The sequence below is a fragment of the Dermacentor silvarum genome, chromosome 5, assembly GCF_013339745.2.
Source record: "Dermacentor silvarum isolate Dsil-2018 chromosome 5, BIME_Dsil_1.4, whole genome shotgun sequence".
Lineage (NCBI taxonomy): Eukaryota > Metazoa > Arthropoda > Arachnida > Ixodida > Ixodidae > Dermacentor > Dermacentor silvarum.
In genome coordinates, this window is record NC_051158.1 from 27,060,348 (window position 1) to 27,086,606 (window position 26,259).

The 26,259-nt window shown below is 46.3% G+C and overlaps 2 protein-coding genes and 1 long non-coding RNA gene across 4 annotated transcripts; 1 reads left to right on the top strand and 2 right to left on the bottom strand.

Moving 5' to 3' along the window:
* Positions 1-5,062: 5,062 nt before the first annotated feature.
* On the top strand, positions 5,063-16,168 carry LOC119453137 (SUMO-conjugating enzyme UBC9). 2 transcript variants are annotated; one of them, XM_049667593.1, is made up of 6 exons: positions 5,063-5,247; positions 5,648-5,704; positions 5,802-5,881; positions 6,620-6,703; positions 7,536-7,798; positions 15,931-16,168. In XM_049667593.1, the coding sequence occupies exons 3-6, from the start codon at positions 5,816-5,818 to the stop codon at positions 15,995-15,997; spliced, it is 480 nt and encodes a 159-aa protein (XP_049523550.1). In that variant the 5' UTR covers positions 5,063-5,247; positions 5,648-5,704; positions 5,802-5,815; the 3' UTR covers positions 15,998-16,168. The 2 variants fall into 2 exon arrangements, with proteins under 2 accessions (XP_049523550.1, XP_037571068.1); XM_037715140.2 differs by lacking the exon at positions 5,648-5,704 and having other exon boundaries at positions 5,066-5,247.
* Positions 8,645-15,924, bottom strand: LOC125945569 (uncharacterized). The gene is made up of 2 exons (XR_007467009.1): positions 13,627-15,924; positions 8,645-10,729 (listed from the first exon to the last, which is right to left on the bottom strand). It is a non-coding gene; the product is annotated as an uncharacterized LOC125945569 (long non-coding RNA).
* A 3,232-nt stretch (positions 16,169-19,400) lies between the features above and the next one.
* On the bottom strand, positions 19,401-25,363 carry LOC119453147 (protein BUD31 homolog). The gene is made up of 3 exons (XM_037715157.2): positions 25,168-25,363; positions 21,888-22,054; positions 19,401-19,528 (listed from the first exon to the last, which is right to left on the bottom strand). The coding sequence occupies exons 1-3, from the start codon at positions 25,346-25,348 to the stop codon at positions 19,478-19,480; spliced, it is 399 nt and encodes a 132-aa protein (XP_037571085.2). The 5' UTR covers positions 25,349-25,363; the 3' UTR covers positions 19,401-19,477.
* Between the last annotated feature and the right edge of the window lie 896 nt (positions 25,364-26,259).

A 26,259-nucleotide genomic window follows, 5' to 3' on the forward strand; every position in this document is an offset into this window, starting at 1 on the left:
TATGATAGTGCACCGGATAACTGAACGCAGCCGTTTATAATATACAAGCTGCAGAGTTGAGCGGTCATAGATTTGGGAACGGCATATGTATTACATTTATGCAGCTGCAGAGTTGAGCGGTCATACATTTGGGAACAGCATTACATTTATGCATGCATGCATAAATGTATAATGCCGTTCCCAAATGTATGACCGCTCAACTCTGCAGCTTATATATTATAAACATGAAATATAGGCATAAGCGTAACATGTTTTTCTCGGAAATCAGACTCGAGAATAATTTATGTTGTTTACACCCCCAGAAATAAGCCGAAGAACGCAGCCACCTGCTTTTTTTCTTTTTTAATATAAGCAATTCTTCGGTTTTACGTGACAAAACCACGATATGATTATGAGGCGCCCGGCTTAGTTTTTGTCACCTGGGGTTCTTTAAAGCGCACCTAAATAGAAGTACACGAGTCTTTTTCGATTTCGTTCCCACCTGGATTGAACCCGCGAGCTCCAGTTTAGCAGCGCAAAGCCGTATCCACGATATAGGCACTAATTAGGCTACCGCGCAGGTTTCTTTTTTCTTTCTTTCTTTCTTTCTTTTTTTTTTTTTTTTGAAGTATCGACTGGAAAAAAAATTCCACGTACGGCTTACGGTCAAAGAGTAGCATATAGAATGGCTAACTATAAAACCGTTTTCGGCGCTCGAGGTCCGACTGCAATAAATAACCCCGTACCAATTACTCCGCATTCTGTTAAGCGAGAAAGGTGGAAACTTGAATGGAATGATGCACTGCAGTTTACTCTTTTTTTTTAAATCTATATCAATCTTTCTCGTAATTGTACAAGGCACCGGATGGGGCAGATATGCTTTACTTCTTTGAAGCGGCAAGCAGGAAGGTTACATATGTTGCTTCGTCTGCGTTTCGCAAGACCTACTGATAGAAAACTATATGCGTAACAATACACACGAGAGATACATGCTGCTTGAAGAACGAGAAAAGTGTTTCTTCTCCAAAGGGAACCGTACAATAGCATAGTAGAATGAAAGCCGACACTGCGGCCGCAATGCACGCGCAATCATCGAGCGGCATTAGAAAATAATAAAAAATAAATAAATAAAAGAAAGAAAAGGAATTTATTCTTAAGGCATAACTACATGTCATATGCAATTATGAACCCCATTTGATTGGTCTGAACGCAAATACCAGCGCGCGAAGTTGTACGAATGACCCTGCCGAGCAGTATCGCCAGCAGTTTCCAACGGCGCGACCTTGACGCGGCCCAATCCACTTCGACCGCAGCGCCGGCCCAGTATTTTTCCACGTCGGGCGCCTCACTGCAAAGCATGCGCCGCCCCAGCCGCTCGTCCCACTCGACCATATTCTAGTACGCTCTACCTCTAACCTAAGATGCTTCGCATTATTATCGCGCGCGGAGCCGCAGGTGTTGCCATTCGTTGCGCAATCCGGAGAGGAGGGGAGCGTCGTAGAGGAGAGGAGTGGAGATGATACAAGGAGAGGAGGGGGAGGAGGATGCGCGTGCGCAGTGCGGGTGTGGACGCCGCACGGTGGAGGGAGGGAGGGAGTGACATAGCCCCAACCATAAGCTGCTTCACATCTAAAAGCTCTGTCCCTTAGGTCCATAAACTCATAATTATGAAAACACATGACTTGTTCATTAGCTTTTAGAACCACAGAAATTTTCACCATTTATTGTAACAGTTAGCATCATGATCAAAATTATCATGCGAATACGAAAATTACGAGGACCTCAATAACCAATTTTGACCGACCTTGCTCATTGAAAGCCCGGCCCACGCAGCGTTTCCCAACAAACACACTCGGATATAGGGTAGTTCAACTTGCCGCATTATCTGTGGCTTTCGTTTGTCCTTTTTGGCTACCTGCTTTTACTTCTTTTTTGAAACAAAGCGATAGCCTTCTTTGATTTTGGGTGCAGAATAATTGTTGCCGCTGTGCAGGCACCTAAAATGCACATTTTCGTACTGATTTCTGCACCTTTCTCTATTATTCTACCCATATGGTGCTGTCGCGACCGCAGCATGGCCAAAGTACATATCACAATTTCTGCGATCATAGTATTGTTCTTGCCTGGATCGTGTCTCTTTATGCGTAAAGTTTACTGTGACTGAGCAACATATTTGTCACTTTTGACACGTTATATAGAGTGGCGTTTGCTTAGATACGTAGAATTATTGGAGACTTATACGTACATTTAAATATCTTGTTGCGAGGTTTTATGTATACAAGCAGTGAACTTTGTTTCCGGCGACACTTTTTTGCCCTTTATCAAGTTGTATCTTCGCATTTGTATATTCCATTCTATCTTCGCATTTCTAATGTATATTTTGCAGACCTCCTGCTTTTCATATGTACTCACTGTTGCGACTTTAATTTCGGTGCAATTACTCACAATACACGACCGGTAACAGCTGCTCCTGCGCAATCCATTGCAGCGAAGGACAGCGTCATTGAGGTTTTTTTCCCTGGCCGTTGCATATGTACAAAAATGTAAACAAGATTCTTGAATGACGTAGATTCATCAAAATATTTGTGCTCAACTTGTTAATTTCATGGCCTTTACGTTTTTCGTGTCAGCTGCATGTACTGCGTTGCTGGTTTTGAACTGATATAGTTCTAAAGTTAGCGTGATATTTTCTGTACTTATTAAATGGACAAAAAAAAAGCGCGGAAGCATTGACATCAGTTATTTCTGCCAGAATTTTGGGGACATACGAATATATTATTTTAATGAAAAAAATATACATACTTTATCTTGTATTCACAGTGCGTAGCGTTCAATAGTTCGTTTGCAGCATCTAATATACATTGACATTGGCAATGCAGTTGTTATTCATGCATGTATTTGATCTCTCGACAAATTCTATAAGGAGGAGGACGCGCTGTAACCTGAGCCCCCCCCCCCCCCCCCCTCTTCCCCCTCTATGAACAAAATTTCTGGCCACGCCACTGGCATCCGTCTTGACACCTGTGCTAAGGCACTTTATACATAAAGCGCCGGCCGTATAGCCTCCTAAGACCCCTTGTACAATACATTGCACATTGCCTCCAACTTTTAAGTGCGAAGCACGTGATGCGCTCGGGCTGTCGGCGTCTCCTGTCGTCGTTGTCACGGCAAAGCAAGCGGCTCGTGCTCGCGCTCGTGCCACTGCTCCCGCGTTCGTCGTCGTCGATCGTCTTCCACAGCTCGCCGAAATGCCGCTCATCATTCCAGCTTAGAATTTCACTTCTCTTCTGTCGTTGTGATGCATTGCGGACAACGTGAAGCATATTAGATAATTTTCTCGTTGTCTGTCAAAGATATACTGAATTGCGCAAAAAGAACCTTAGAAAGGCCGTTCCGCCTTCTTAGATTAGAATTAAATGTTCAAAATTTACTATCTTTGGGGGGCCCGACCCTTGGGCACAGCGACAGAAAGGCTGTCGATGCCATCCAGGATTTCATTGCAGGGTCAGAAAGATTTAGACAATAAAATCAGAGCTTAAGGTTCCGTTATATTTTTACAAAATCGATGACTAGCTGTTTATTTTTTTTTTTTTAGTTTTCATTTATTCCCTTATTCTATTAAAATCATGTGATATACTCTACCTATGATTCTCATATACGTACCTATTCCCAAATTTATTTTTGCAGTATTTTATAGTTTTCCTTTCTTATTGTTATATCGAACTACCCGGTTCTTGGCCAATCCCCCTGAGTGGGTATGTACCACTACCACCAAGGCTCTACATCTACGTCTTCTTTGGTCCCCCTATATCAAGGCTACACCTGGCTACACTCTCATTTTCTCTTTCTCTCTCCCGAGCTTAGCGCGCGCCGCACGCATGTGCATGGCACGGAGAGGAGGCGAAGCACACGCAGCTCCGCGGGGTGGTTGCTAGGCAACGCGCGGTGACGTCATCGCCAGGCGCAGTTTTTTTGTTCGCACTACGCGGCCTCACCAAGAGCTTAAACAGCTCCGCTGTTAAAAGGATCGGGTAATAACTAAACTGCATCTGATCATGGCTGCTCTGGAACGGAAAAAAAGTTTTGCGCTCACCGCTGTAATGTTCTTGCTCAAATTTTGCAGAACGATCGCATTTTGGAGTCGACTTCGTTTATCATAACACTTGCACTATGGAGTGGCACTATGAATCTGAAAAATTTGGTAATGCTGGCTTATTTCAGCGATAGTGCCAGCTGTTTTTCCTGATCTTGAGTATCTCGGACAAATTACAGTGACTCGTTGGTCATGTGACAACCTCTCTGTAGCCCTCAGAAGATAAGACAATAGACGAACCAAGAAGACATTTTAAAGGTAATCGAATTTGCCGGCGTGTGACGAGTGTGGACGGAGAATGACATCTAAGATAAAGATGATGCTTTGGTGTCATTCGTGAAAATTTTTAACGCTCAAGCAGAGAGAATCACTGCAGTTGCGAGCAGCAGACATGATTATGATGATGATGTTTTTTGTCATCCCCTTGAAACGGGTTGGTGACAAATAGTCACCTAGCCTGCTTGATTTAATCAGGTATGCTATGCATGTTTTTCATTCTAGCATTTTTTTTATTTACCTCCTTAATCTTTTTTTTTTTTCTCAAAATTATCTACCTTGTACCGCCTGTAAGGGATCCGGTCATATCAATGTCTTCCCTGCTTTTTTTCCCCACCAATCTAGAGTGACCACCAATCTAGAGTGACCTAACGAATCCTCTAAACGTATCTTACTTATCTCCGTGCTTATCTCGACTGCTGACCTTACATCCATTTTAAATCCACGCGCTCTGGAAGTTGTTACGCGCGCAGCGCCGCTTGTGGTTTTGCTTTAGACCAAATTTTTTCGCAATAAAAAAAAAACTCAGATATATATGATGCGGGTTTCAAATACAAAAATAGTTTTCATGGCAATTATGTTTTCGCATTTTTTGTACATTGCGCATTTTTGTTACGCGCAGCCCCGCCTGGCGTTTGTTTGTGCAACTCGCACGTGACTCACATTTTGCTACGCATATTATTGCTACGGTTCCCTCAGTCCCTAGCTGCGGCGCTACGAGCGCTTGAAACGTTATTTCGTTACCACTTTGGCCCTCCCCTGTCGTGTGGCTTGCTTGGCATTACTGCCTGTATAATTTAAGCGTCCTTTATTTATTTTAATTTTTTTTTCTTCGACCTTCCGGGCTATCCGAGCTGGAGGGTTTTCGGCGCAAACTGAGCTGAAGTGTTCCTGGCCAGGTACGTAGTTTATTGCTCGCGTATTGCGCTCGAGACTGTCGTAGCAATTTGAAGCTAACAAAGTTTTTTTTCCAATCGGTGGTATTGCTGCTTGGTGTGCATTGTGCCAGTAAACCGCATCTCTTCTCACGGTAGCGGCTAGGGTTAGCGTTACCGTCAGCGTCTCTGTAGACATTGGATAGGTTTTTATATGACAGCTGAGCGCGTGCTCGGTTCAAAACCAAAAAACTTGCGAGCTTCCTCTGGTGTTTTGGTATCGGGAACGCACGACTCCATCAGTGCTAGTAGTGGTCGTGCGCGACCGGTAAAATGCACCCGGGTCCTTCGAAGTCTTTCCAGGGCGCCTGCACGAGTTGACCGCCATGCATGTCTAATCGTTGTGTCGTTTGTAACGTTTTAGTTGACGCTGACCTGCGAGGTTGAGCGAACACCGGCAAGAGACATGCGTGCCGTGCTTGTAAGCCCCCGAATTGGCTATTTGTACTGCTACATGCTTTTCGGACTGTGCCGCCAACGTCTTTTACGCATACGCTTCGGTTCTTTATTACTTTCAGAGGAACTGCCTGCCATGTCTGGAATTGCGATCGCTCGACTCTCGGAAGAGCGGAAAGCCTGGAGGAAAGACCACCCTTTTGTACGTAAACTCTTTTTTTTTTTTTAAACATCCACGACCTGCGCAATTGGTTGTACTTCGGTGTTTTATTTCTCACTCCATGTTTTAGAAAAAAACGTTACAGCAGGTGGAACCGGCAAAAGACAGCAGCGCAGTATTTGGTTCTTTTAACGGTAGCGAGTTCGTGCGTAAGATTTCACCGCGCAGTCGTTTTTTGCCGGGAAGCTGTAGGCGGCAAGTTGGCTGCGTTCCTTGCTTGTGGAACGCAGCATTTATTGTGTCAAAAAAGTACGCCACCACGGAGTCAAGGCCCATAGGTCGTAGTGTGAGCGCCTCTGTAATCTACATAATTGAGGCAGCACACATTCGATCAAATGGGCACAGCTCAGTGTGCGATGCCCGCCAACGTCGCTGCGTGCTTAGAACTTTCTAGAAAACACCTATTAAGTTTTCGCTACTTGCGTTGCCGGAACGCCGTCCTTGATATCGATGACGATCAACTGACGTCTTTCGTAAGCTGTGGCGGGCACACCGAGCCATATGCCGCAGACGAGTTTGCGGTACGCGTTCTGTGCGTGTTTCAACGCGTCCCTGTGAAAAGCTTATGAGTATTTGAGCTCGCTAATGTGGTTTTATTTGGGCGAACGAGTCGGCAGTCGACATTCCACGTGTCCACAAATGCTGCTTCTGTATATTCATTATTTGTGCTTCTGAGGCATTTGTGGCATCTAACTTCATTCGGTTTTACCCGTTCCACAGGGGTTCGTTGCGCGACCAACAAAGAACTTGGACGGCACATTAAATCTACTCAATTGGGAGTGTGCCATCCCAGGGAAACAAGGGGTGAGTATACATTCCCTCCTGCGTTTTTCTGCACTGTGGGGTTTTACGTGCCGAAACCAGTTCAGATTATGAGGCACGCTGTAGTGGAAAGCTCCGGAATAATTTTGATCACCTGGGGTTCTTTAACGTGCACTACAAGGCAAGCACACGGGCGTTCTTGCATTTCGCCTCCATTGAAATGCGGCCGCCGCGGCCGGGATTCTCTTGCATTTTTGCCACTAGTGCAACTGTAGTTGGTCACGTGTAACTCTGCAATTGTTGGTACCAGCCTTTGCAGTAGCACATTGTCTATGTGGTTTGCTACCAAGTTGGGGTAATGTCTCATTCAGTGAAGATGATGCTAAGGCAAGTGAGGTAAACTTGTGGTAATCCATAACTGCATTTTAATACACAGACAACACATGAATGAAAAAAAAAAGGAACAGACAGCACCGGAGTCCATTTTGTTCATTTCTTTAGCTTGTTCATGCTTCATCTGTACTTTATTAGTATGCTAGGTTTATTTGACTAGGACAAGTAAGAAAATGAGCCGTAATTGGACACTGACAACCCTGTAACTGAAAAAAAAAAAAGTGTTTTCTTGGACTTTTTGCAGAACTCTAGTGCATGAATGATTTGACTGCATTGATTATTCTGTACACATAAAAAAAAATAACTTCAAATTAAAACTGTTCTTGTTATGTTACGAGGGCACACTTTTTCTGCGGCAACTCTTAATTGTGTTTCTGGCACACTCTTTAGCTACGATTGTTGCTTTGTGCAAAACAGTCATGTGAGGTGCATCGATCATTGCATGGTAGACATATTTATGGCTGGTGCACTTGCAATGCAGACACCCTGGGAAGGCGGCCTATACAAGCTGCGCATGGTCTTCAAGGATGACTACCCATCGACGCCACCCAAGTGCAAGTTCGAGCCGCCTCTTTTCCACCCCAACGTGTACCCGTCGGGTACAGTGTGTCTGTCGTTGCTTGACGAGGAGAAGGACTGGAGACCTGCCATCACCATAAAGCAGATCCTGTTGGGCGTGCAAGACCTGCTCAATGAGCCCAATGTCAAGGACCCGGCTCAGGCGGAGGCGTACACCATCTATTGGTGAGCACTCGCACTCTTTTTTGCCACTGCTGTATGGTTGTTCGTTGCTATGGTACTACACTTTTAGCACTGCTTGTGCAGCATCACTTTTGTTGATCATTTCGGAGATTGAGGGCCGCCTGTAGCAAATTTTTCTACAGTCGAACCTCGCTACAACAAAACTCGCGGGACGCGCGAGAAATTTCATTGAAGCGAAAATTTGACTACACTCTCACAAGCATCATTTATTTCCGAAAAAAGTCAGTTACTGTTCATTGTGGCGAAATCTGACCCAAAATACTAACAGATTTCAGTGCACACTCAAAAATGTCATTCATTTCTGAAAAAATTCGGTCATCTTTGCTTGCCTCCGTCCTTTAGTCATCATTGCCGTGGTGCAACATTCGTACTCGGTCAGCAGCTGCATCGCAACGTCCTCGTCGTGTGCGCCAATGAAATTGTGAATGACGTCGAAAGCGTCCATTACAACCAGTGCACGAGGCGGTGCCGATGCTTCTTGTGCACCACTTTCATCGTCCGACGACACGTCGTTATGGCAAACCTCTTCAATGATGGACTCGTCATTTAACTCTTCATGAACAATTACGTCTGCGTCAACGGCGATGTACTCATCTATGCTGACGTCTGTTGGTACATTTCCGGTGTCTCGAAGGGCTGCCCACGCCGCAGTAGCTTTTGTAGAGGGTGGCTCCACTCCAAAATGGTCGTCTTCCTCGTCCGTTGTCGAGTTGGCCGTCACTTCAGCCTCAGGCTTAAAGCCAGCGTGCGCAAAGCAATTTTCAATTATGCTGCGCTGTGTTGCCGTCCACGCCGCGGCAATCATTTGTAGGGCCATGAACAAGTCCACTTTGGTCTCCCGCCCGGTGTCAACATTCAGCAACAGTCGCTGAATCAAACGCTGCCGATATGCACTTTTCACACTGTGAATGATGCCTTGGTCTAACGGCTGAATGAAAGCAGTGCAGTTTGGGGGGAAGAAGTGAACTTCCACATTTTCCAACTCGGCGTCCTCAACATTATGCGCTGAGCCAATAAGCAAGCACACCTTGCGGTTTTGGGCCTTCATATTGCGGTCGAAAGCTATAATCCAATCGCGGAAGATGGCCTGCGTCATCCAGGATTTCTTGTTTGCTAAATAACTTACTGGCAAGCTCTTACCGCCTTTGAAGCAGCGAGGCCTCGCGCTCTTGCCGATAACGAGAGGGCAGCGCTTGTCGGTGTCATCCATATTAGCGCAGAGAAGCTGAGTCACACGCTTCTTGCTGTGCTTCCCTCTGCTGCATGGTTGGCCCTTCATATCCAGCGTCTTCGTGGGCAACAGCTCATAAAAGAGTCCCGACTCATCTGCGTTGTAGATGTCGGACGGGGTGTACTCTTTCATTATGTCCGGCACAGCAGATGACGCCCAAGTCGCTGCACCATTGCATCTAAAGCAGCAGATTCGCTGCATAACACTTCCGCAACGATGTCGTGTCGGGCCTTGAAGCGGGTCAGCCAACCTGTGCTTGCCTTAAATCGTCGATGCCGAGCATGCAAGCATAGTTCAGTGCCTTTTGCTGTAACACGCTTCCGCTAATTGGCATTTTCTTGGCACGCATGTCGAGGAACCATGTAAACGCCTTCTCAAGATCCTCGTGTGCAGCTTGAGTCAACTTCTTCCGTTAGGCGGACGCCCCCGCAGAAAGAGCACTAGTGACCGCGTCCTTCGACTTCAAAATTGTCGACAGCGTGCTGTTGGAGATGCCGAACTCTGCTGCGACGTCTCCTTTCTTTCTGCTGCTTGAAGCCTCGCTGGTAATTCGCGCCTTCACTTCCAAAGGAAGAAACTTCCGTTTTGCCGCCATGCTGGCCGAGCACGCAAGCCTAAATGAAAATCTGCGTCGCCGCATTGCGCCAGCGATCACGTGACCTAGGATGGATACGGATTGGCTGTGGTTCTTGCTTGGCAAAGTGGGCCTGTGCCTTGTCGCAAGGCGGCTAGCCACATCGTCATCACCACCAAATAATGGCGCCCGTCCATGAGTTTGTTTATCAGCGACGGTGCAGTGGGCACCTGTTTTCGGTTAACCTAAGCAGCGTGGGTGTCCGAAAAATTGCAGACGATTGGGGTTATGTTTATTTTATCAGAAAACAAATCTTAAAGCCCAGCTGTACTGAGTGAAAATTTCGTTGAAGCGAAAGCAAGCCTGAAAAATTGTTCGTTGGAGCGAGAACTTTTTTTGCATTGACTTCTGTGGCTAGCTGATGGGGAATTTGAAATATTTCATTGAAGCGGCATTCGTTGTAGCGGGGTTCGACTGTATACTGTATTTACTCGAATCTAACGTGCGCTTTTTTCCCGCTAAAATAGGTACAAAAAATTTGTGCGCCTTAGAATCGAGTACGACCCTAAATCTGCGTTACTATATAGCCGTCAGCATTTTGAATACGACCGCTTCGCACGCACGTCGAGCCTCACCACACTCTAGCCTAGCTGTCGTAGCTTGCTCCATGTGCTGCATTACACGTGCGTAGGCATTAGTCTACCGTCGTTCCCGTTTTCTGCGTCTGCTCTATCGGCATGAAGTGCCGAGTTCATCATGGTGCCGCATTTAAAAGGAAAGTGATCATGTGTGCGGAGACGGACGGAAATCGGGCCACTTCACGGGCGTTCGGAGAATCCGAAACTTGCGTGCGCGACTGGCGCAGACAGAAGATGATTTTCGCCACCAAAGCAACGCGGAAGAGTTTCAGTGGACCGAAGCAGGACGTATTTTGCGATGATACACTTCGGCAATACGATCGCCTTGGCCCTATCTTGAAGGTGATCTGCGACGGGGAAAGTCCGCCGCGCGCTGTGTTTTCGCCGCTTATAGGTCATGTGGAATCGAAGAGGCATGCGAGCACGAAGGTCAATTCGCTTGCCGCGCATCGTCACTCCAGCGTAGAGCACTGCATGGGCCCGGGCCGGGCCGTCCGAATCGTTTTGTCGGCGGGCTCGGGCCGGGCCCGGGCTTAAAGCCGTGGGCCCGGGCCTGGCTCGGGCTTGAAGCCACGGGCCCGGGCCAGACTCGGGCCCGCTCATTGAAGGGCCTAAGTAGGCCTTCGAGCACACGCGACCGTTATGCATTGCATGGTTCAATGCATTCTGTGCCAAGCTGAAGTGACACGTGCAAGATGACTGTCATCATCATCATCAGTCTATATTTATGTCCACTGCAGGACGAAGGCCTCTCCCTGCGATCTCCAATTAACCCTGTCTTGCGCTAGCTGATTCCAATTTGCGCCTGCGAATTTCCTAACTTCATCACCCCACCTAGTTTTCTGTCGTCCTGGACTGCGCTTCCCTTCTCTTGGTATCCATTCTGTAGCTCTAATGGTCCATCGGTTATCCATCCTACGCATTACATGGCCTGCCCAGCTCCATTTTTCCCGCTCAATGTCAATTAGAATATCGGTTACCCCCGTTTGTTCTCAGATCCACACCGCTCTCTTGATTGTATATCTTACCAGATAACTATATCTTATCAAAGAAAATAGTAAAACAGATGTTCTCCTTTTTAATAGCGGAGCTGTTTCAGCCGGGCCTAATGTGTCCGCTGAATCCAAAAATGTGGGCCGATCCTGGCAGCAGTGCAGAAAGGGTCCAAGTGCAATGGCACATACACCTGTGAACTAGCGAAGCTGAGCCTGGATAAGTCTAGCTAAGAATAGTGGGGACTAATTGCCTATCGATAGGCAATTGATAGCCAATCAATAGCTAGTCGATAATCGATCAATAATCAATAAATTCCCGAAAATGCTGGGGATGACTTGGTAGTGCTTAGCCTAGCCCAAATACGTGGCCAATATCTTGCAATAGACAATCAATAGCTAATCAATAATCAATCAATAATCAATAAATTCCGCGAAATGCTGGGGATGACTTGGTAGTGCTTAGTCTAGTCCAAAAGCCAGGACTAGCTAGGTGCCCATCATCTCCACTGTCTCTATAGCATTGCGCAGCCAGTGCAAGCTACGCTAATTTGTTTTTTCCTTTTCCACAAAAACGAACATTGTTTCCGCGTAAGGAAAAATAAATTATACAAAGAACCACTCCTTTTGCGATCGCACTATTACCAGTGTCGATAATATGGCATTATTTTAGCGCTAAGGCCAGTTACTTTTTGCTTCAATGCATAAAACAGCGTTTTCCTCAAAAAGTTAATTGGAATGCCCATGAATTTTGTCGGGCATATTGAAAATTAATCTCGAAACTGGTTCAGTCCTGAGAATTCGTTCCAAGTGGATACGCCTTGCGAACTCAGCAGCTATAATTCGTAGATTGAAAGATGTGCCGTAAAATAATTAAAAGGTTAATTCACGTAATTATGTTAAATATTCAAGTAGGCGTTTTTACCATCCATTAGGCCATCCATGTCAGAATTAGCTTGTAACTACAAAAAACAATTAGCCTCCTTAGAGCGTCGTTGCATTAATGCGAACACAAGAAATCCTGAGATATGGGCAATTCCATACTTCAGAACACTCTATAAGCATCAGTCGTTAATACATGACCTACCATTCACTTTCAACAGATACAAAAATGGCGGTAATTTCAGTAAGAAGGAACTCAGCTGACACTTTGGTCACTTGTAATGTATCTGATGTGATTATTATTCTGCCTTTCAGTATGGTTCTGAGTATATAATGTAAATCCTGTTTCGTTTTCTTAGCAAATGTTGATCTTGTAAAATTCAGTCTCATGCTATGTTGTATAGCTGGTGCTGCGTTGTTCTGTATAGCTAGTATTGTTATTGTAGTGTTGTTTAAAATGCATTCTGTTAAAACTTTTCCAATTCTGTTAACTCGCCGTTAGCCTTTCCATTCATAGCTATTTCGTCTATGAGGAATTCCAGCGATAGCTGGAAATATATGTGAATTATTTTGCATGTGTGGTCTTTCGGGTCATGTCAAGCTACATATGTAGCTTTTAGTCCAAAATGACCGTCCAGCATGTAAACTGGACGATAAATTGATTTGATTTGATTGATTTCGTCGGACACTTTGAAAATTATTATCTCGAAACTGGTTTAGTCCTGAGAATTCGTTCCAAGTGGATACGCCTTGCGAACTCGGCGGATATAATTAGTGGATTGAAAGATGTGCCATGAAATAATTAATTAAAACATTAATTAGCGTAATTATGTTAATTCTTCAATTAGGCGTTTTGATTTCTCGGGGAAGTAATGGCCGCCTCATCGAGTAGTTTAGATCAAGGATTCTAACTGTGCTATCTGCCACAGGCAATCTTTAAAAATTTGGTTCAGCTAAAATGAAACGCCCTGTATATTTTCATGCTAAACGACATCATAGAACCGTATCGTACAAATCAAGGTAAGTACATGCGCACCACCAGAAAAATAGTAGCACAGGCAATGGGCCGGATTACTGATGTTCCCGTGGGAGAAACAAAGATTTCGGCCTTTTATTGCTTATATACTGCAGCTGATTAAACCTCGAGAAGGTGAGGCTGACAGATACGGTACAATTCTGTAAGTAAAAAAAAGGAATTTTTTCTTACAGGCCGGGCCTGGTCATGCACACGCGGGCCCTAGCTAAGCTTAGTAATGAACGCCCGGGCACGGGCCGGGCCCGGGCTCAGTAACACGGGCCCGGGTCGGGCCCGGGCTTGGAACCACGGGCCCGGCCCGGGCTCGGGCTAGTCTCGGTCATGTACGCTCGGGCCCGGGCCGGGCTCGGGCTTTGTATTACGGGCCCGGGCTGGGCTCGGGCCTCGTAAAGCGGGCCCGGGCCGGGCTCGGGCCGAAAAATCAGGCCCGTGCAGTGCTCTACTCCAGCGTTTTGACAGCTCGTTTCCACGGTCAACGAGCGAGATGTGTTCATGTGTGCTTGCGTGCGTGACACCGTGCTTGTTAATTTATTTAGTAAGCAAATGTTTGCAAGTTTGTACGGCCAATAAAACTGCTATCCTTACTTCGTATAGCGGTCTACTAATTTGCTATCACATTCGATGCTTTGCCTTTCTGGCGAAACTGCAACTTTTTTTTATTCATCGCAACTTCAGTGCATCGGGAGTAAATCTGGTTTTCCAAATGAGAGAAAGTTGTATATTTCTGTTTGAAAGCATGAGGTGCGTGGTACTGTAAAGGATTTTTTTTTTTTGCCCACGGAAAGCGGGTGTGTGTTACAATCGAGGGCGCGTTAGAATCGAGTAAACATGGTACTTTGGTTATGAATGTGTTGCATGTGCTGTTGAAGCGATCTTACCAAAGCTTTGCAGGGCTAGCTGTTGTCTCTAATCTTAGTAACAGCCTTGAAATAGAGACGATGCAGACACCTGGTGGTTTGTGGACGTGACGCAGGTCACAGAACATGGCCTCTAAGATGTTCAGCATGCCACGGATGCCACCCAATCTCAGAGGCCATGCCCATGCTGTCCAGTTACTGCATGATTTCTGGTGTGCCGTAATCGCGGCATAAAGTTTTGGTATTGGAAACTGTGTATCCTCATGACCTTTTCGGGATCTGTATCTACACTGCCTGAAACTAGGCTTTTTCACCCGGTTCAAAATTTTATGGAAGTTGGCCATTCAGCTGCCAGCTGATTTCATTGCCGCCTCTTCTGATTGTGAGGGTTGTCATGCAATCTATTATAACTGGTATTCAGCGAGGCACACAGTGCTTGCTCGTGCGTAATTGTTCATAACAAGGCTCCTGATCAGATTTGCAAAAGCAGTGTCTATGAAATAAGTTTTGACTGTAGCAAATGCTGTCAAATTTTCGTGCTTTTAATTCCCACTGCAAAAGCACTGCTTTCACTTGAAGACGATCTGAGGTTTGAGACATTGTCAAGAAGGTGCGTGAGCTGGTGCTGATTACCTATAAGGTGGGCTGGTGCAATCAGCAGTCATCGCTGCAGCCCTCGTTAACAAACACGTAGCGGAAGTAGCTGAAAAGTATGATTGGTGCCATTCGTTTTGCAGTTGCATTGGTGACCATGTTTATTCTGATTCCCCAAAGCACTGTAAACCAAAACAGCAAAATTGAAACGTAGACGTAACTTTCTGGCTATACAGTAAATGGCATGGCCTGTCTTAAAACACTATATTTCATCTTTTAAAGAATAGTTCAGTGAATCAGCAGGACCTACACAAAGGTGGCTAAGGTATTCATCTTATCAGAGAATTTGTCTTATCTCCTTAAAAGAAATCCACACCATAACACAGTAGGGTAGGAGTTGACTGCCCTTCCAACACTCAAGAGTGGGACTTGCCTGTGGATTGGCTGCAGTGTGGCATAAACATGTCACTGCTGCATCCTCTTGATGTGACCCATTTCTCAGTTCCAGCTTGTCGAGTGCTCGTTGGGAACTTGGTACTTACTTGGCCGCAGTCATTACCTTCATTTTTGTCCAGCAGTTAGCTCATCGTTTAGCCTCGCTTTCTTACCCACTACTGTATCCCGTTTAAGGTGACCTCTATATTAAGACAAAGCCTCCAATAAAACGAACAGTTTGGAGACTCGTTTAGTTCCTACTGATGCAGTGAGCTTCAGAAGCCGTATTCTTCGTCTACCAGTTTTGGATAAATTGCTTTCAGTGGACACTAATTGGCTGAACCAGCGGGCAGAACGGCCATTTCTCCAGTGAAGCGCACCGCACCAGATGCCACATTGCGCAAATGTGAAAGTGTCCCTAGAACCGATCAGCCGAGAATGTAGTCCCTGATAAGTCGAGCAGGTTTTCTAGGAACCTCGTTAATTCGGAAAATCGGATAATTCAGACTAGTTCTCTGGTCCCGGCCGGCGTATGCATTATTCAGTGCAATCAAACTCTCGTTAATTCAGACTTATTTGGCCGCACATCGGTTAATTCGGCCAACTTTTGGAGCTTGGCCGTCGATACCGGCCGCAGTTTCATCCGCAAGGATTGCGGCAAACCGTTTCGTTTTCATTCGGGTACGCGCGTCGGCTGCGTGCATAAAAGACTGCGTAGTTGCCATCCACGCAGGTTTCTGGAATGGTATTCCAACAATCCGCGTTGGCTTAATATTTGCCTTTAGTTTTAAGCAAGCTGTTGGTGCTTCTGGACGTCACGGGGGTGGAGGTTTTCTTTAGCTTGTATTTATTAAATGCTTTATATTTCTTCACAGCCAAAACGCTCTGGAGTACGAGAAGCGCATCCGAGCACAAGCGAAACAGATGGCATCATCAGAGTGAAAGGTGAAAAAAAAAAAAAAGACTGTCCTTGCTGTCGACTGGCTGTCACTTGGAGGAGAGCTTCGTGATTGGGCCATGCTGCACAACCCGACTTCGCCACTGGTTCTGACTGGCATCAATTGGGCTCTTTATATCTTAAGTTACTGTAAATAAAGTCATTTTTTTACTGTATTCATTCAACACATTGTACGTTGTAGTGTGTTGTGCCTGACTCGCCATTTGTGGTGGTGGTAAAGTCGAACCCGGTCATATCGAATAGGCTTATGCACTGGAACATGTTTGATACTATGAGATAATTCGATATACCCAAGCACCATCTTCTAACAAATTCTTTTATTCATACGTTACATACAGATTTTTTTAATCTCCAGTAGAGGAAAGAAGCAAGGAAGGAACTAACGCGTAATAAGCTACAATTTCAGGCTGTGCATTTAGCTGTTTGGCATTTAGAAATCGCATCATCTAAGCAGTCTGAAACGTGTCCGACCAACGCCTCCTCTAGAAAGATGCCTGTGGTGTCGCTCGCTCACCCATTGCAGCCGTCGTGCCTTGAGTTGCAGTCGGTTGTCAAGAGATGGTGCCAGCATCTCCCCTATCTCTGCAGGGGGTTGGGGTGGTGTGGTGTCACGGTAGCGGCGTCGGCGGCCATGCAGTGGTGCGCGCATGTGTGTTGCAAGCGATCACCGCCAAGATCGCTAGCTTCTACCTCAAGTGGAAAGGAGGGAAAAGGGAAAGGTAAGGGCAACAGGTTTTTGGCGCACGTGGCAAGCATCTTTCTAAAGGAGGCGTTGGTCCGGCTAACCAGCATCTCTCGAGGGGGGGGGGGGGGTGCAAGAAGAGAGAGCAGACTTGATACAGGAGAGCACGCTCGCTTCACTCATGTGGGTTGCTCCTCCGCTCTGCAGCGAGTGGTTCCCTCAGCCCAGGAGTACGTAGCTGCCCTTCTCGCTCTGTAGAGTCCGAGCTGGACAGCACTGCTTCCCATTGCCGTGTGTTGGCATGTGTTATGGATGTGAGCTCTGGTATGCTTGTGCAAGCCCATACCATGAGGTAGAGCATTGCACATTTGTTGCAATGTGGGCACTTGTAATATAGCGTGGCACAGACTCAAGGTGTAGATAAGTGTTTAGTAGTCTCCGTTGCATTACGGCTTCCTCTCGCATGAGTGTTTTGTGGCGGCGGTAGTGCTCGTGACATGTGATGGTGTAGGAGGATGCACGTGTCAGTTAATGGGATCGGCTCGGGAGGTAACTGCTCGTCGCGACCCTCTCTCGGCTTCCAGTTGTGTGAGCGCTCGGGCTCGGGCATGTGCCTGCTGATTGCCGCACGACAACTTGTGCCCCAGAATCCACACAATGTGTATGTTGGTGCACTTCACTCGGAATGCGGCCCTCGAAATTTTACTCCTCGAATAATTTCTGCATGCTGCTTGAGGACTACGAGTGGAAAGAAGACTTGAACCTTCGTTGCGGGATGTGGTGGACCCTTTTGGAAACTCGATCGGTTGCGTACATGCAGGAGGTCTTGCTTTTCTATAGGTTATCAGACCGTCCCTGTCATAATAGCTTGGGCACAACTGTAAAAAGCATGCATTGTCTCATTACATTAAGAGCAGAGCATTGGTACGTCCCATTTTAAATAACCATGCCAGTGTACATGCAGATCCTCTCTCCTTATCCTATGCACTAGGGACTAGCAACCATTTGAAACCTCTTGGTTACACAGGGTGAATGTGGCAGAATCCGAAGCGTCTGAAGGTGAGCACGGATGTCCGATTTCGTGACTTATTCACTTATGCTTTCGAACGTTTAGATTTGGGGGGAGGGGGGGGGGATGCGAGATGTGGTACGTATGGAAGAGCATCAGCTTCATCATTCCCAGCAATACCAAAGTGAGATGGAATCCACTGAAACTTCAGCACGAAGTCTTTGCTGCCGAGGTCGATCGCAAATGTTGGCGACTTGCACGGGTGTCATTTGTTGGCACCACGTAGTAGTGTGCAGTGGCACAACGTTCAGTGCTTGATAAAACCAATGGTTTTGAATGCAGATTTGGTTTGTCCATGCATTCACCTGCACATTTTTCACAAGTTCACTGTGTAGTTCAAAGCTTCGTGCAGCCACAGTGCAACACTAGGGCCTTCTAGAAACCAATGTAAAAGTGCTGATGTGGTGCAGCTCTTCTGCCTTTGCATTCACATGCTTCAGTTGCTGGGGTTGTCAAACATGTGTTATGTTGAGAAAGCCCCCCCCCCCCCTTTTTTTTTTGTCAGATCCACAGCTGCTGTGCCGTATAAAAAATTATGGAATGTGGCTCTTCCAGCACGTTGCAGCGAAAACTAGCAGTATAGTATAATGATTTAGTAACAATGTTGGTGCAAAAGCTGGCAAGACGAAAATAATTGGATACCTTGATATCTTGGAAGAGTTTGGTTAAAGTGCTATTTTCGCCTGTATTGGGGCACATGCGAGGGCCACGTACGAAATGGATACTGGCTTTTCTCGTGGCTGTGAGTGCCGTCATTGCTGATTAACAGTGCAATTTCTGTAGGTACACCATTCAGCAACACAGTCGTGTTTCTTGGCATGTTGTCTGCTGTTTCATCGCTGCATGGCATCGGCACTGTCAGCTTCAGCGGAGAAGAAAATTTACAGGCCTGCTCGATTCGCCTGCACAGCCTAAACCAGTTCACGAGGTGCTGCACTCTGCCATTAGTTTCACTGGTGCAGCCATGGCACTCTCCGAACCATGCCGTTCGTTTCAAAAGGTGCAGGGCTGGTTCAGTTTTACTGCATCCCCTCTACTGTTGGTGCAGACGTACAGGTGCGAAGTAGCAACGCAGCAGACAGAACACGGGTGCAAGCACTATTCAAACTCCGCTCACACATCTGCTATGTCTACGCAAGTGCAGGGTTTATTTGCGTTCTGAAGCCATCATACCAGCAGTTCAGGACCTCTCGAAGCTTACACACTCGGTGCACATTAGTTGAACAAAACATAATGCCTGCACCTTGTCTGCACCTCGGCATTCGTTCAAGTGTTGCGCTGTCCCTGCAATGCACGAATCGAGCTGCACAATTTCTGAAGTTCTTGTGAACCATCCTGAACTTGTTCAAAGATGTGCAGATGAATCAAACAGACCTCATAAACTGGCGATTAACTTTAGGTGCACTTTTTGAAATGAACGGTGAAGTGCAACACTGCTTGAACTAGTTTGCAGGGGAATCGAACGAACCTATTGATGTCATTCTGTTTCCGAGTATGAGGCTGCTGGTTAGATTTTCAACTTCTGCAGCCATGTTCCAGTGAAGGTCGAATGCAAAATATGACGGCAGAGATTTTGGCCCACGTGAAAAGCCTACAAAGCTAGCCAAAAAGGCGGCAAATTAAGCCCAACTTGTGGTTGTGGAAATGGGACAGTTTTATTTGGCGACATTGCGGATCAACTTCTGGTAATGGTAGAGACGAGTCGGCAATTCTTCATCCAGAGCAACCTCTGCAGCCACAGTGGACACACTCGACTATCTTGCCCTGGAAGCAATGGGAAAAAACACGCTGTTAAAAGTTCTCTCGAATATGCATGATGCAAAAAGAGCCTTTCAAGCCCTTTTTAATGTCCTCATGAGAACCCTTGTACGTAATGCAGATTGCCTTAACCACTTCAATATTTACTCCGAAGTACTAGTTATGCAAGGTTCGTGCAGGCTTCGACGACGAAACATCGAACTTTTTTAAGGCCCTTCCAAGGAATTCTTAGGAACACTGTGGCACGCGTCAAATTTTTATTGCATTTTCACTTCTTTGCCAATACATGCATTACATTGATCATACAGCGTAACATGGCTTAGCCCTCATGTCAACTCATGAAGTGCTTTGTCAGTGTGCTGAAGAAGGGCGCCGGCTACCTGCAGCAATCTAGTCGTATGACAAGGGCCCTGGACAAGCACCGTGCCCGGCCGACAGCAAAGCAACGAGTGGGCACAATGGAAAGCGAAACGAATGATGGGACACGGCAGTGAAGAAAGCAGCGTCAAACGTGGCAAGAGAAGCATGATGCCAAAAAAACACTTGGTTTATTGGCCACTTACCAGCTCTTTAAGTTCATGTACAACGCAATGCGCGTGGTTGAAAGAAAGTTCGCTGACACAGTCGCGAGAGGCGCGGCCCTAGTCAGTGAAAGCTTGTATGTATGTTTGCTTTCTTTACGTTTCGTCGTCCCTGTGCTCTATTGAAATATTGCTCTAGATGAAATACAATCTAGCCCAAATTATCGATCCCGTTGCCTAACACTCCCCAAGCTAGCTTTATTACACATACACAAAGACCCAAGTGGACAGATAGGCGGCCACCATTCATTGCGTGTGAAAGTTGTGGGTTTGGTTTCTACCTGTGGCCAAGTCGCATTTTCTTCGACTTTAATTTTACAAGCGAAGCTTATGTCTAGCTCGACCGTCGTCGTCTTCCACAGCTTGCATGTTGGCGCTCATCATTCCAGTGTAGAATTTCACTTCTGTCGTAATAGGGAGGCCGCGTTTACGGGGCTATGAGCCATTGCTTAAGGGGGTATAAGCCATTCATTGTCTTATGTAACGGAGAGATTTAATTTTGAAGCAATTTAATTTCGAAGAATCGCAAGTGGCAATGGTGGGTAGATGGCTACTAACCACGCCGCCGAGCAACCTCGAGAGATTAAACGCAAGCATTTGTGGTTCGACAACCACTTGTCCCTCATCAGTGTGATCCGCTCTGACGAACAGCAACACAATACCTTGGAAGTGTCGAATGAACATTACACTACTAGTGGAGAAGACCTTGGTGAATTTGCGGTGCGTGTAAGGAATCTTTAATCAAGAGAAAACTGCCTGCGTTCACAACTGAGCGGGTACGTATACCTTCTATTTATTGTGATGGTGATAAGCTTCACTTATCCATCTTCACGGAGTGGAATGGCCGACGAACTTTTTGTTTTCCTTATTATTTCTACATTTCAATTAGAAGTATGCAGTTAATTTCCCCAGTGCTTTCCTTGGCTTCATATGGTTCGGTGTATGAAGTGATTCTTAGTGTTTCAAATACAGTGCGCACGAAGACGAGAAACACTGGCAGAATGACACAGCACTTATTTGTATCAGTTAGCTTCGTCTGTCATCTCCGAGTGCGCTTCTGTTTGGTCACAGTTTCTTACAAAATTTACAACAGATAACGCTGGTGTTACAATTGCTCAGCTACAATTGTTAGTACACGGATTTGTCGAATTTTTGTGCTTGTGGCATGTTTCACGCTTCATCTTTCTAAATTCCCAAGCAATCGCAGTTTCTTAAATGCAGCCAGGCAATAAATCCGTATGCACATGCATAATCATTACAAATTGTTGCACTTGTAGCACAATATTTCGTTAATAATGGTCAGTTTGCAAAGTCGCAAGACCGTTTGACGCCTAAATAGCGAAGTTTAAGCAAACCCGTGTACTATAGATTGCTTGCACTAACATCAGCTTAGCCGCCATGTTGAAGAAGCAGCACAAACGGAAGAGGTGTTCGCTGGCGCCTCGCGCAGCAATTCTGTCGCGGTTCTAGCACAGACTCCAGCAGTGTTCTGACTGCATCTCTATGACACTGAAGCAGGTTACCCACGGCAGTGAATATGATACACTGACGTCATTCTAGCCATCCTGTTTGAGGACTAGCACGGTGAGAAGCTGCGTCCGTGATGTCACGTGCACCATTCCCATGTTAGCTGAACTGCCACATGTGCAACTGCCACAGACACTAGAGCCGGAATTCCCGCCAGTAACTTTTGCAGGAAACTCAATGGGTGATTTGGTTGCAAGTCTTGTCTGACTCGCCTAGCCATCAGGTCTATTGAATAAAAAGCAAGGGTGTGTCGGTACCTCCTCAAGCTTCGCCTTGGGGACGCGGCAGATGCAGTTGGTGCCGAAGTTGGTGTCCCTGGTCTGGATGCATCGCAGGCAGCACAGGTTCTCGTAGCCCTGCTTCTTCCACTTGGCCATTAGGTTGCGGTCAGCCAGGCCCTCCCGGATACAGTACTCGTAAAGCTCTGCACGCACACATAGCGCACACATCCATGTGAGCACTAACAAGACTGACTTTTCATAACGAACGAAAGTGGTAGAAGGTGCACGAAATCTGTACTTTTACAGCTGAGCTGTTACTGCCACTGCAACAGCCCCAAAACAAACGTCCACGTAAATGTCGAAATTGAAACGCCTGAAAATGTCTGGTTGATTTAAGGGGCCAAAAAGCAAAAGTTGCAGTGTCCTGAAAATGGGAGGATGCACGGGCAAAGTTCCAATTACAGCAATTAATTCTGTATGCCGTGAAAACTTATTAAAGCGTTGAACTGCTTGCCAGAGATGTTGGCCAGTGTCTGAGGGGTTTCAAGAGGGGGCTAGTTTCCGCTGGATCTTGCGCTTGCTTCTTCCTTACATGACATAGGTCACCCTGGCGACCACGTGAGCGCGTTAGCACTTGTGCGCACGCTATGATTGGCGTAGCCGTCTTTAATGTGTACGTTCGTGAATGTGTACGTTCCCCCTGCAATGCCTACGAAAGACATTGAAACGTTCATGATACGACATGTCCGGTTGGGTGATGCCCAACGACGATACACCCATTGTCTTCATGGGAGCAATATTCACTACAGCAGACCCACCATAGTCCCAGCTTTACTGGCTTGCATCTTCACAGTAGTGAAAGAGCTCTGAACTTTTTTTTTTTCTGCAGCCCTACTTTACGGGTCAACTTCTACCACAAGGGTCACAAACTTGAAGTACAGCATGGCCCATGCAACAAAGGCAACAGCAAAAATTGCGACAGTAAGAAGCAAAGAATAAAAAAGAAGACCCTCATTTACAGAGTTTCCCTTCCGTAGGCTTCCTTGTGTGCCATCCGATACTTTTCCCAACAAGTGCCTAGCAATACAATGTTGCGCTAACAGGAAACAAAGAATTAGAAAGAAAAGTAGGAAATGATAAGTCGGGCGCTAGTTTAGCGCGCCCGACTTATCATTTCCTACTTTTCTTTCTAAGTCTTTGTTTCCTGTTAGCACAACAATGTATTCCTCACATCTCAACTAACTCACCCAGCAACAAGTTCTACTCAAGTGCCTATTAACAGATACGTCTGAGATGCCTTCAGCATTGAAGTGCCAGTTCTTTGTTATTCTCTGCGAGCTTGAATAGACCTTATCTGCGAAGAGACCAGTGCAACCATATTTGCAGCACACCACTGGCAGTAATACTGGGTGGATCGCAGTGCTCAGTACAATTGAAAGCTGCGTGTGCTGTGGCCAGTACGTCATTACAATTGGCAAGCTACTTGAGTGATACAGAAAAACAGCAAAATTGATTGATCGATTCGTGGAGTTTAACATCCCATATCAACACTAGGCCTATGAGACGTGCCATGTGGGAGGGCGCTTGAATAATTCCATACCTGCCAAACCTAGCAACATAAAAATTTGGGAAACCGCCGCGCGGTGAGAGGTGTAAAAATGTTTGACCCCTTGCCCCCCCCCCCCCCCCCAATTCTTTCCTTTTTCTTTCTTCTTATTTGCCACCGTGCAGGACGCTCACATCACGTGCGCATGTGGCACCACGTGTGCCTGTGAAGCCGGTCGCGTATCATCTCAGAAATATTTGAAGCTACTTCTTAGCTTCTGAGATATTCATCAATAGTTCTCTAACATTCTCAAGTGAACTCGGAAAAAACAGAGTAGTTCGGCGTTCTGCACTTCACTCAACAACCTGACAAAGCCAACTGAAGCCTAGCGCCCCGCGATCATATAACGACTGGATTGCTAAAAACGCGCGAGCCAGCCTCAGACGAGCCACCCCCCCAATCCGGAAATTCCAACAATGGCAGCGCCAGCCGGTTGCTCGCGTTCGTGGTGGTGCCGGCGGCCGCTACTGATTAAAGGTGCATGCTGGTGACTAAGTGCTCCGGCGCTGCTTTCCCACATGGTTATATTATAGGGCGTAATAGGATTATAGTGATAGGGCATTAAAAAAAAAAAAAGCTCTATGCCGTGGCGGCCACTTTTCAGGAGATTTGAGGTCGCGTCCGTACAATCAGGAGATGTGTTCTAAATTCGGGAGAGTTGGCAGGTATGTAATTCTGACCTCCTGGGAATTTTTAAAGGGGCACTGCAACGCTTCTTGAACAAGATAAAAAAACCTTCACGATCTGTAAACAATGTCTGCCGAACATGCGAGCCAAATATTATTCTGCCCACAGCCTCCCATTAAAGATTGCTCTCACCCTCTAGCAGAGTTCAAGAACCCCCGTCTCCTGCCGCCGTTAATGATGCCATAGGTCTGTGCAACAGCCCACAGACGCCAGCCATTAGGCAATTCGTTTAGGCCCATCAGTTCGCGTTCCCAAATGCACACCCTTCAAATCTTCCAGCAAATGGAAAAGCGGCAGTTGTTAAAGCTAGATTCACACGACAAGACATAACGCTAATTCAGTCCGTAGACAGGCATGAATGACATGGTTCACGGCCGCCCAGTCAGTCGGCACAGAAGGGCGACACAGGCGATCTGCCAAAGGCACGATTCATTTCAGTTTAGCCACGTCACGCTCGTCTGCAGACTAAATCAGCGATCTGTTCACTCGTTTGAATCCAGCTTAACATGTCCTGACCGTCTGGTCGCTGTTCCTCTGTCACTCTCGAGCACATCTGTTCGACATCAGTGTTGAAGGGTTACCGTAAGTGCGCTGTGGACAAAAGAAAAAGTAAATAAGGAGGAATAGGCAGGGCACTGGTTATCAGTTCTATCTCGGGCCAGGAGAAAACAATCTGTTGAGGGGCAGTGGGGAAAGTAAACATTGTGCTCGCTATATCTCAGTTATAATTAGGTCCTTTTCAAAAAATTCTTGGAGATATAGTAGTCATTGAAGAAAAGGTGCTGCAGGGCCTTTTTGAGGTGCACCTAAATTAGGTACACTTTTGTTTTTTGCATATTGCCCCCATCGAAATGCAGCCGCCACCGACAGGAATCGAACCCACGACCTCGTGCTGACCAGCAGGATACCACAGCCACTGGGGCAGGTAAAACCAGCAAGCACGCTCATTCTGTGCCCCAAAGAAAAAGGAAGACGAGAGGGGAGACATGCAAGAGTCTACGCGGTTCAAGAAGTTACACCCACCTTTGCTGATGGCCTTCCGCTTGTGGAAGAGGTCAAACACGTATCGGGACTTCTGGTGGTGGATCTTGAAGATGGGCCACAGCGACTCCACCTTGCGCTTGCCTTCGTGTGACTCCGTCTCACCTGCAACGGAGCGGCTTCTTAAATGCCTTGGACGAGAAGGCCATTTCGCAGAAGGCATGCCATGGGGTTAGTTTCTTTCTTTAGGTCTCTCTAATCCCTGTGAAGCAAAAAGGGTCGCTCTCTTTTGAAGAACAGGTGCAGCCGAACAACAGAACACCCAAACTTGACCAACATTTCAACAAGGACACCTGTCAAGTTCTTGTTCTGACAAAGTCAAGTGCCTTAATATAAATGTTGGCTTTAGGCTGAGAATTCTCTTGGTCAACCACTGGAGATCATTTCAAATCACTTCAAACCTCCGTTTTCCTGTGAAACCATTTTCTATTCTGCATTGAAGTCACATGCTGACAAGTACTCCTTCCCAAAACCATTTGAAGAGATACCTCGATTCAGCGCAACTAACTGGGTGGTGTTACTGTGTTTTTCGGAGCTTTGACAAGCAAACCCTTTCGATGTAGACACGCAAACAATGTCTTTTTCGCACAGAGCCTCGAAACGACCGACATAGGCAACCAGCCAAAGCGACTACTGCCAATTTGTACAGGCGCGTTTATGCATCACGCCACGTTCGATCGACTGCATATTACTGAAACCTCCGTCACATGATGGGTTAATTCGCTGCTGCAGATGTCACTTTCCAAAGAGACACGGAAGAATCTGCCCTTAATCATGTGGATCCAGGGCGCCACAAAAAGGCACCATTGCTAGCCTCTGTAACTTACCACCGAAAAATCTGATTAAACAACTAACGTCATTACGCAATCTATAAACTGCTAAGGTAAACATTTACACTGCGGCACAACCCCCCTTTCCAAAAAAAAAAAAAAAAAAAAAAAAAAAACACTAAAATAAAACGAGTACGCTGTGGGTGTCACTTTCTTACAACATTCGTTAAAAAAAATGAAAGCATTAACACTTTAACGCTCGACAGTGAAAATACCATGAGCCCTACTGTCGCGCAGCAAAAAG

Bases quoted from the DNA above. Each gene is read 5' to 3' on its own strand.
- LOC119453147 (XM_037715157.2), bottom strand. From the start codon at position 25,348: ATGCCTTCTGCGAAATGGCCTTCTCGTCCAAGGCATTTAAGAAGCCGC. The intron at 22,055-25,167 runs GTGGGTGTAACT...GTGTGCGTGCAG, and splicing joins GCGGAAGGCCATCAGCAAAG to AGCTTTACGAGTACTGTATC. The intron at 19,529-21,887 runs GTACCGACACAC...CATTGCTTCCAG, and splicing joins CCAAGGCGAAGCTTGAGGAG to GGCAAGATAGTCGAGTGTGT.
- LOC119453137 (XM_049667593.1), top strand. From the start codon at position 5,816: ATGTCTGGAATTGCGATCGCTCGACTCTCGGAAGAGCGGAAAGCCTGG. The intron at 5,882-6,619 runs GTACGTAAACTC...CCCGTTCCACAG, and splicing joins GGAGGAAAGACCACCCTTTT to GGGTTCGTTGCGCGACCAAC. The intron at 7,799-15,930 runs GTGAGCACTCGC...ATTTCTTCACAG, and splicing joins GAGGCGTACACCATCTATTG to CCAAAACGCTCTGGAGTACG.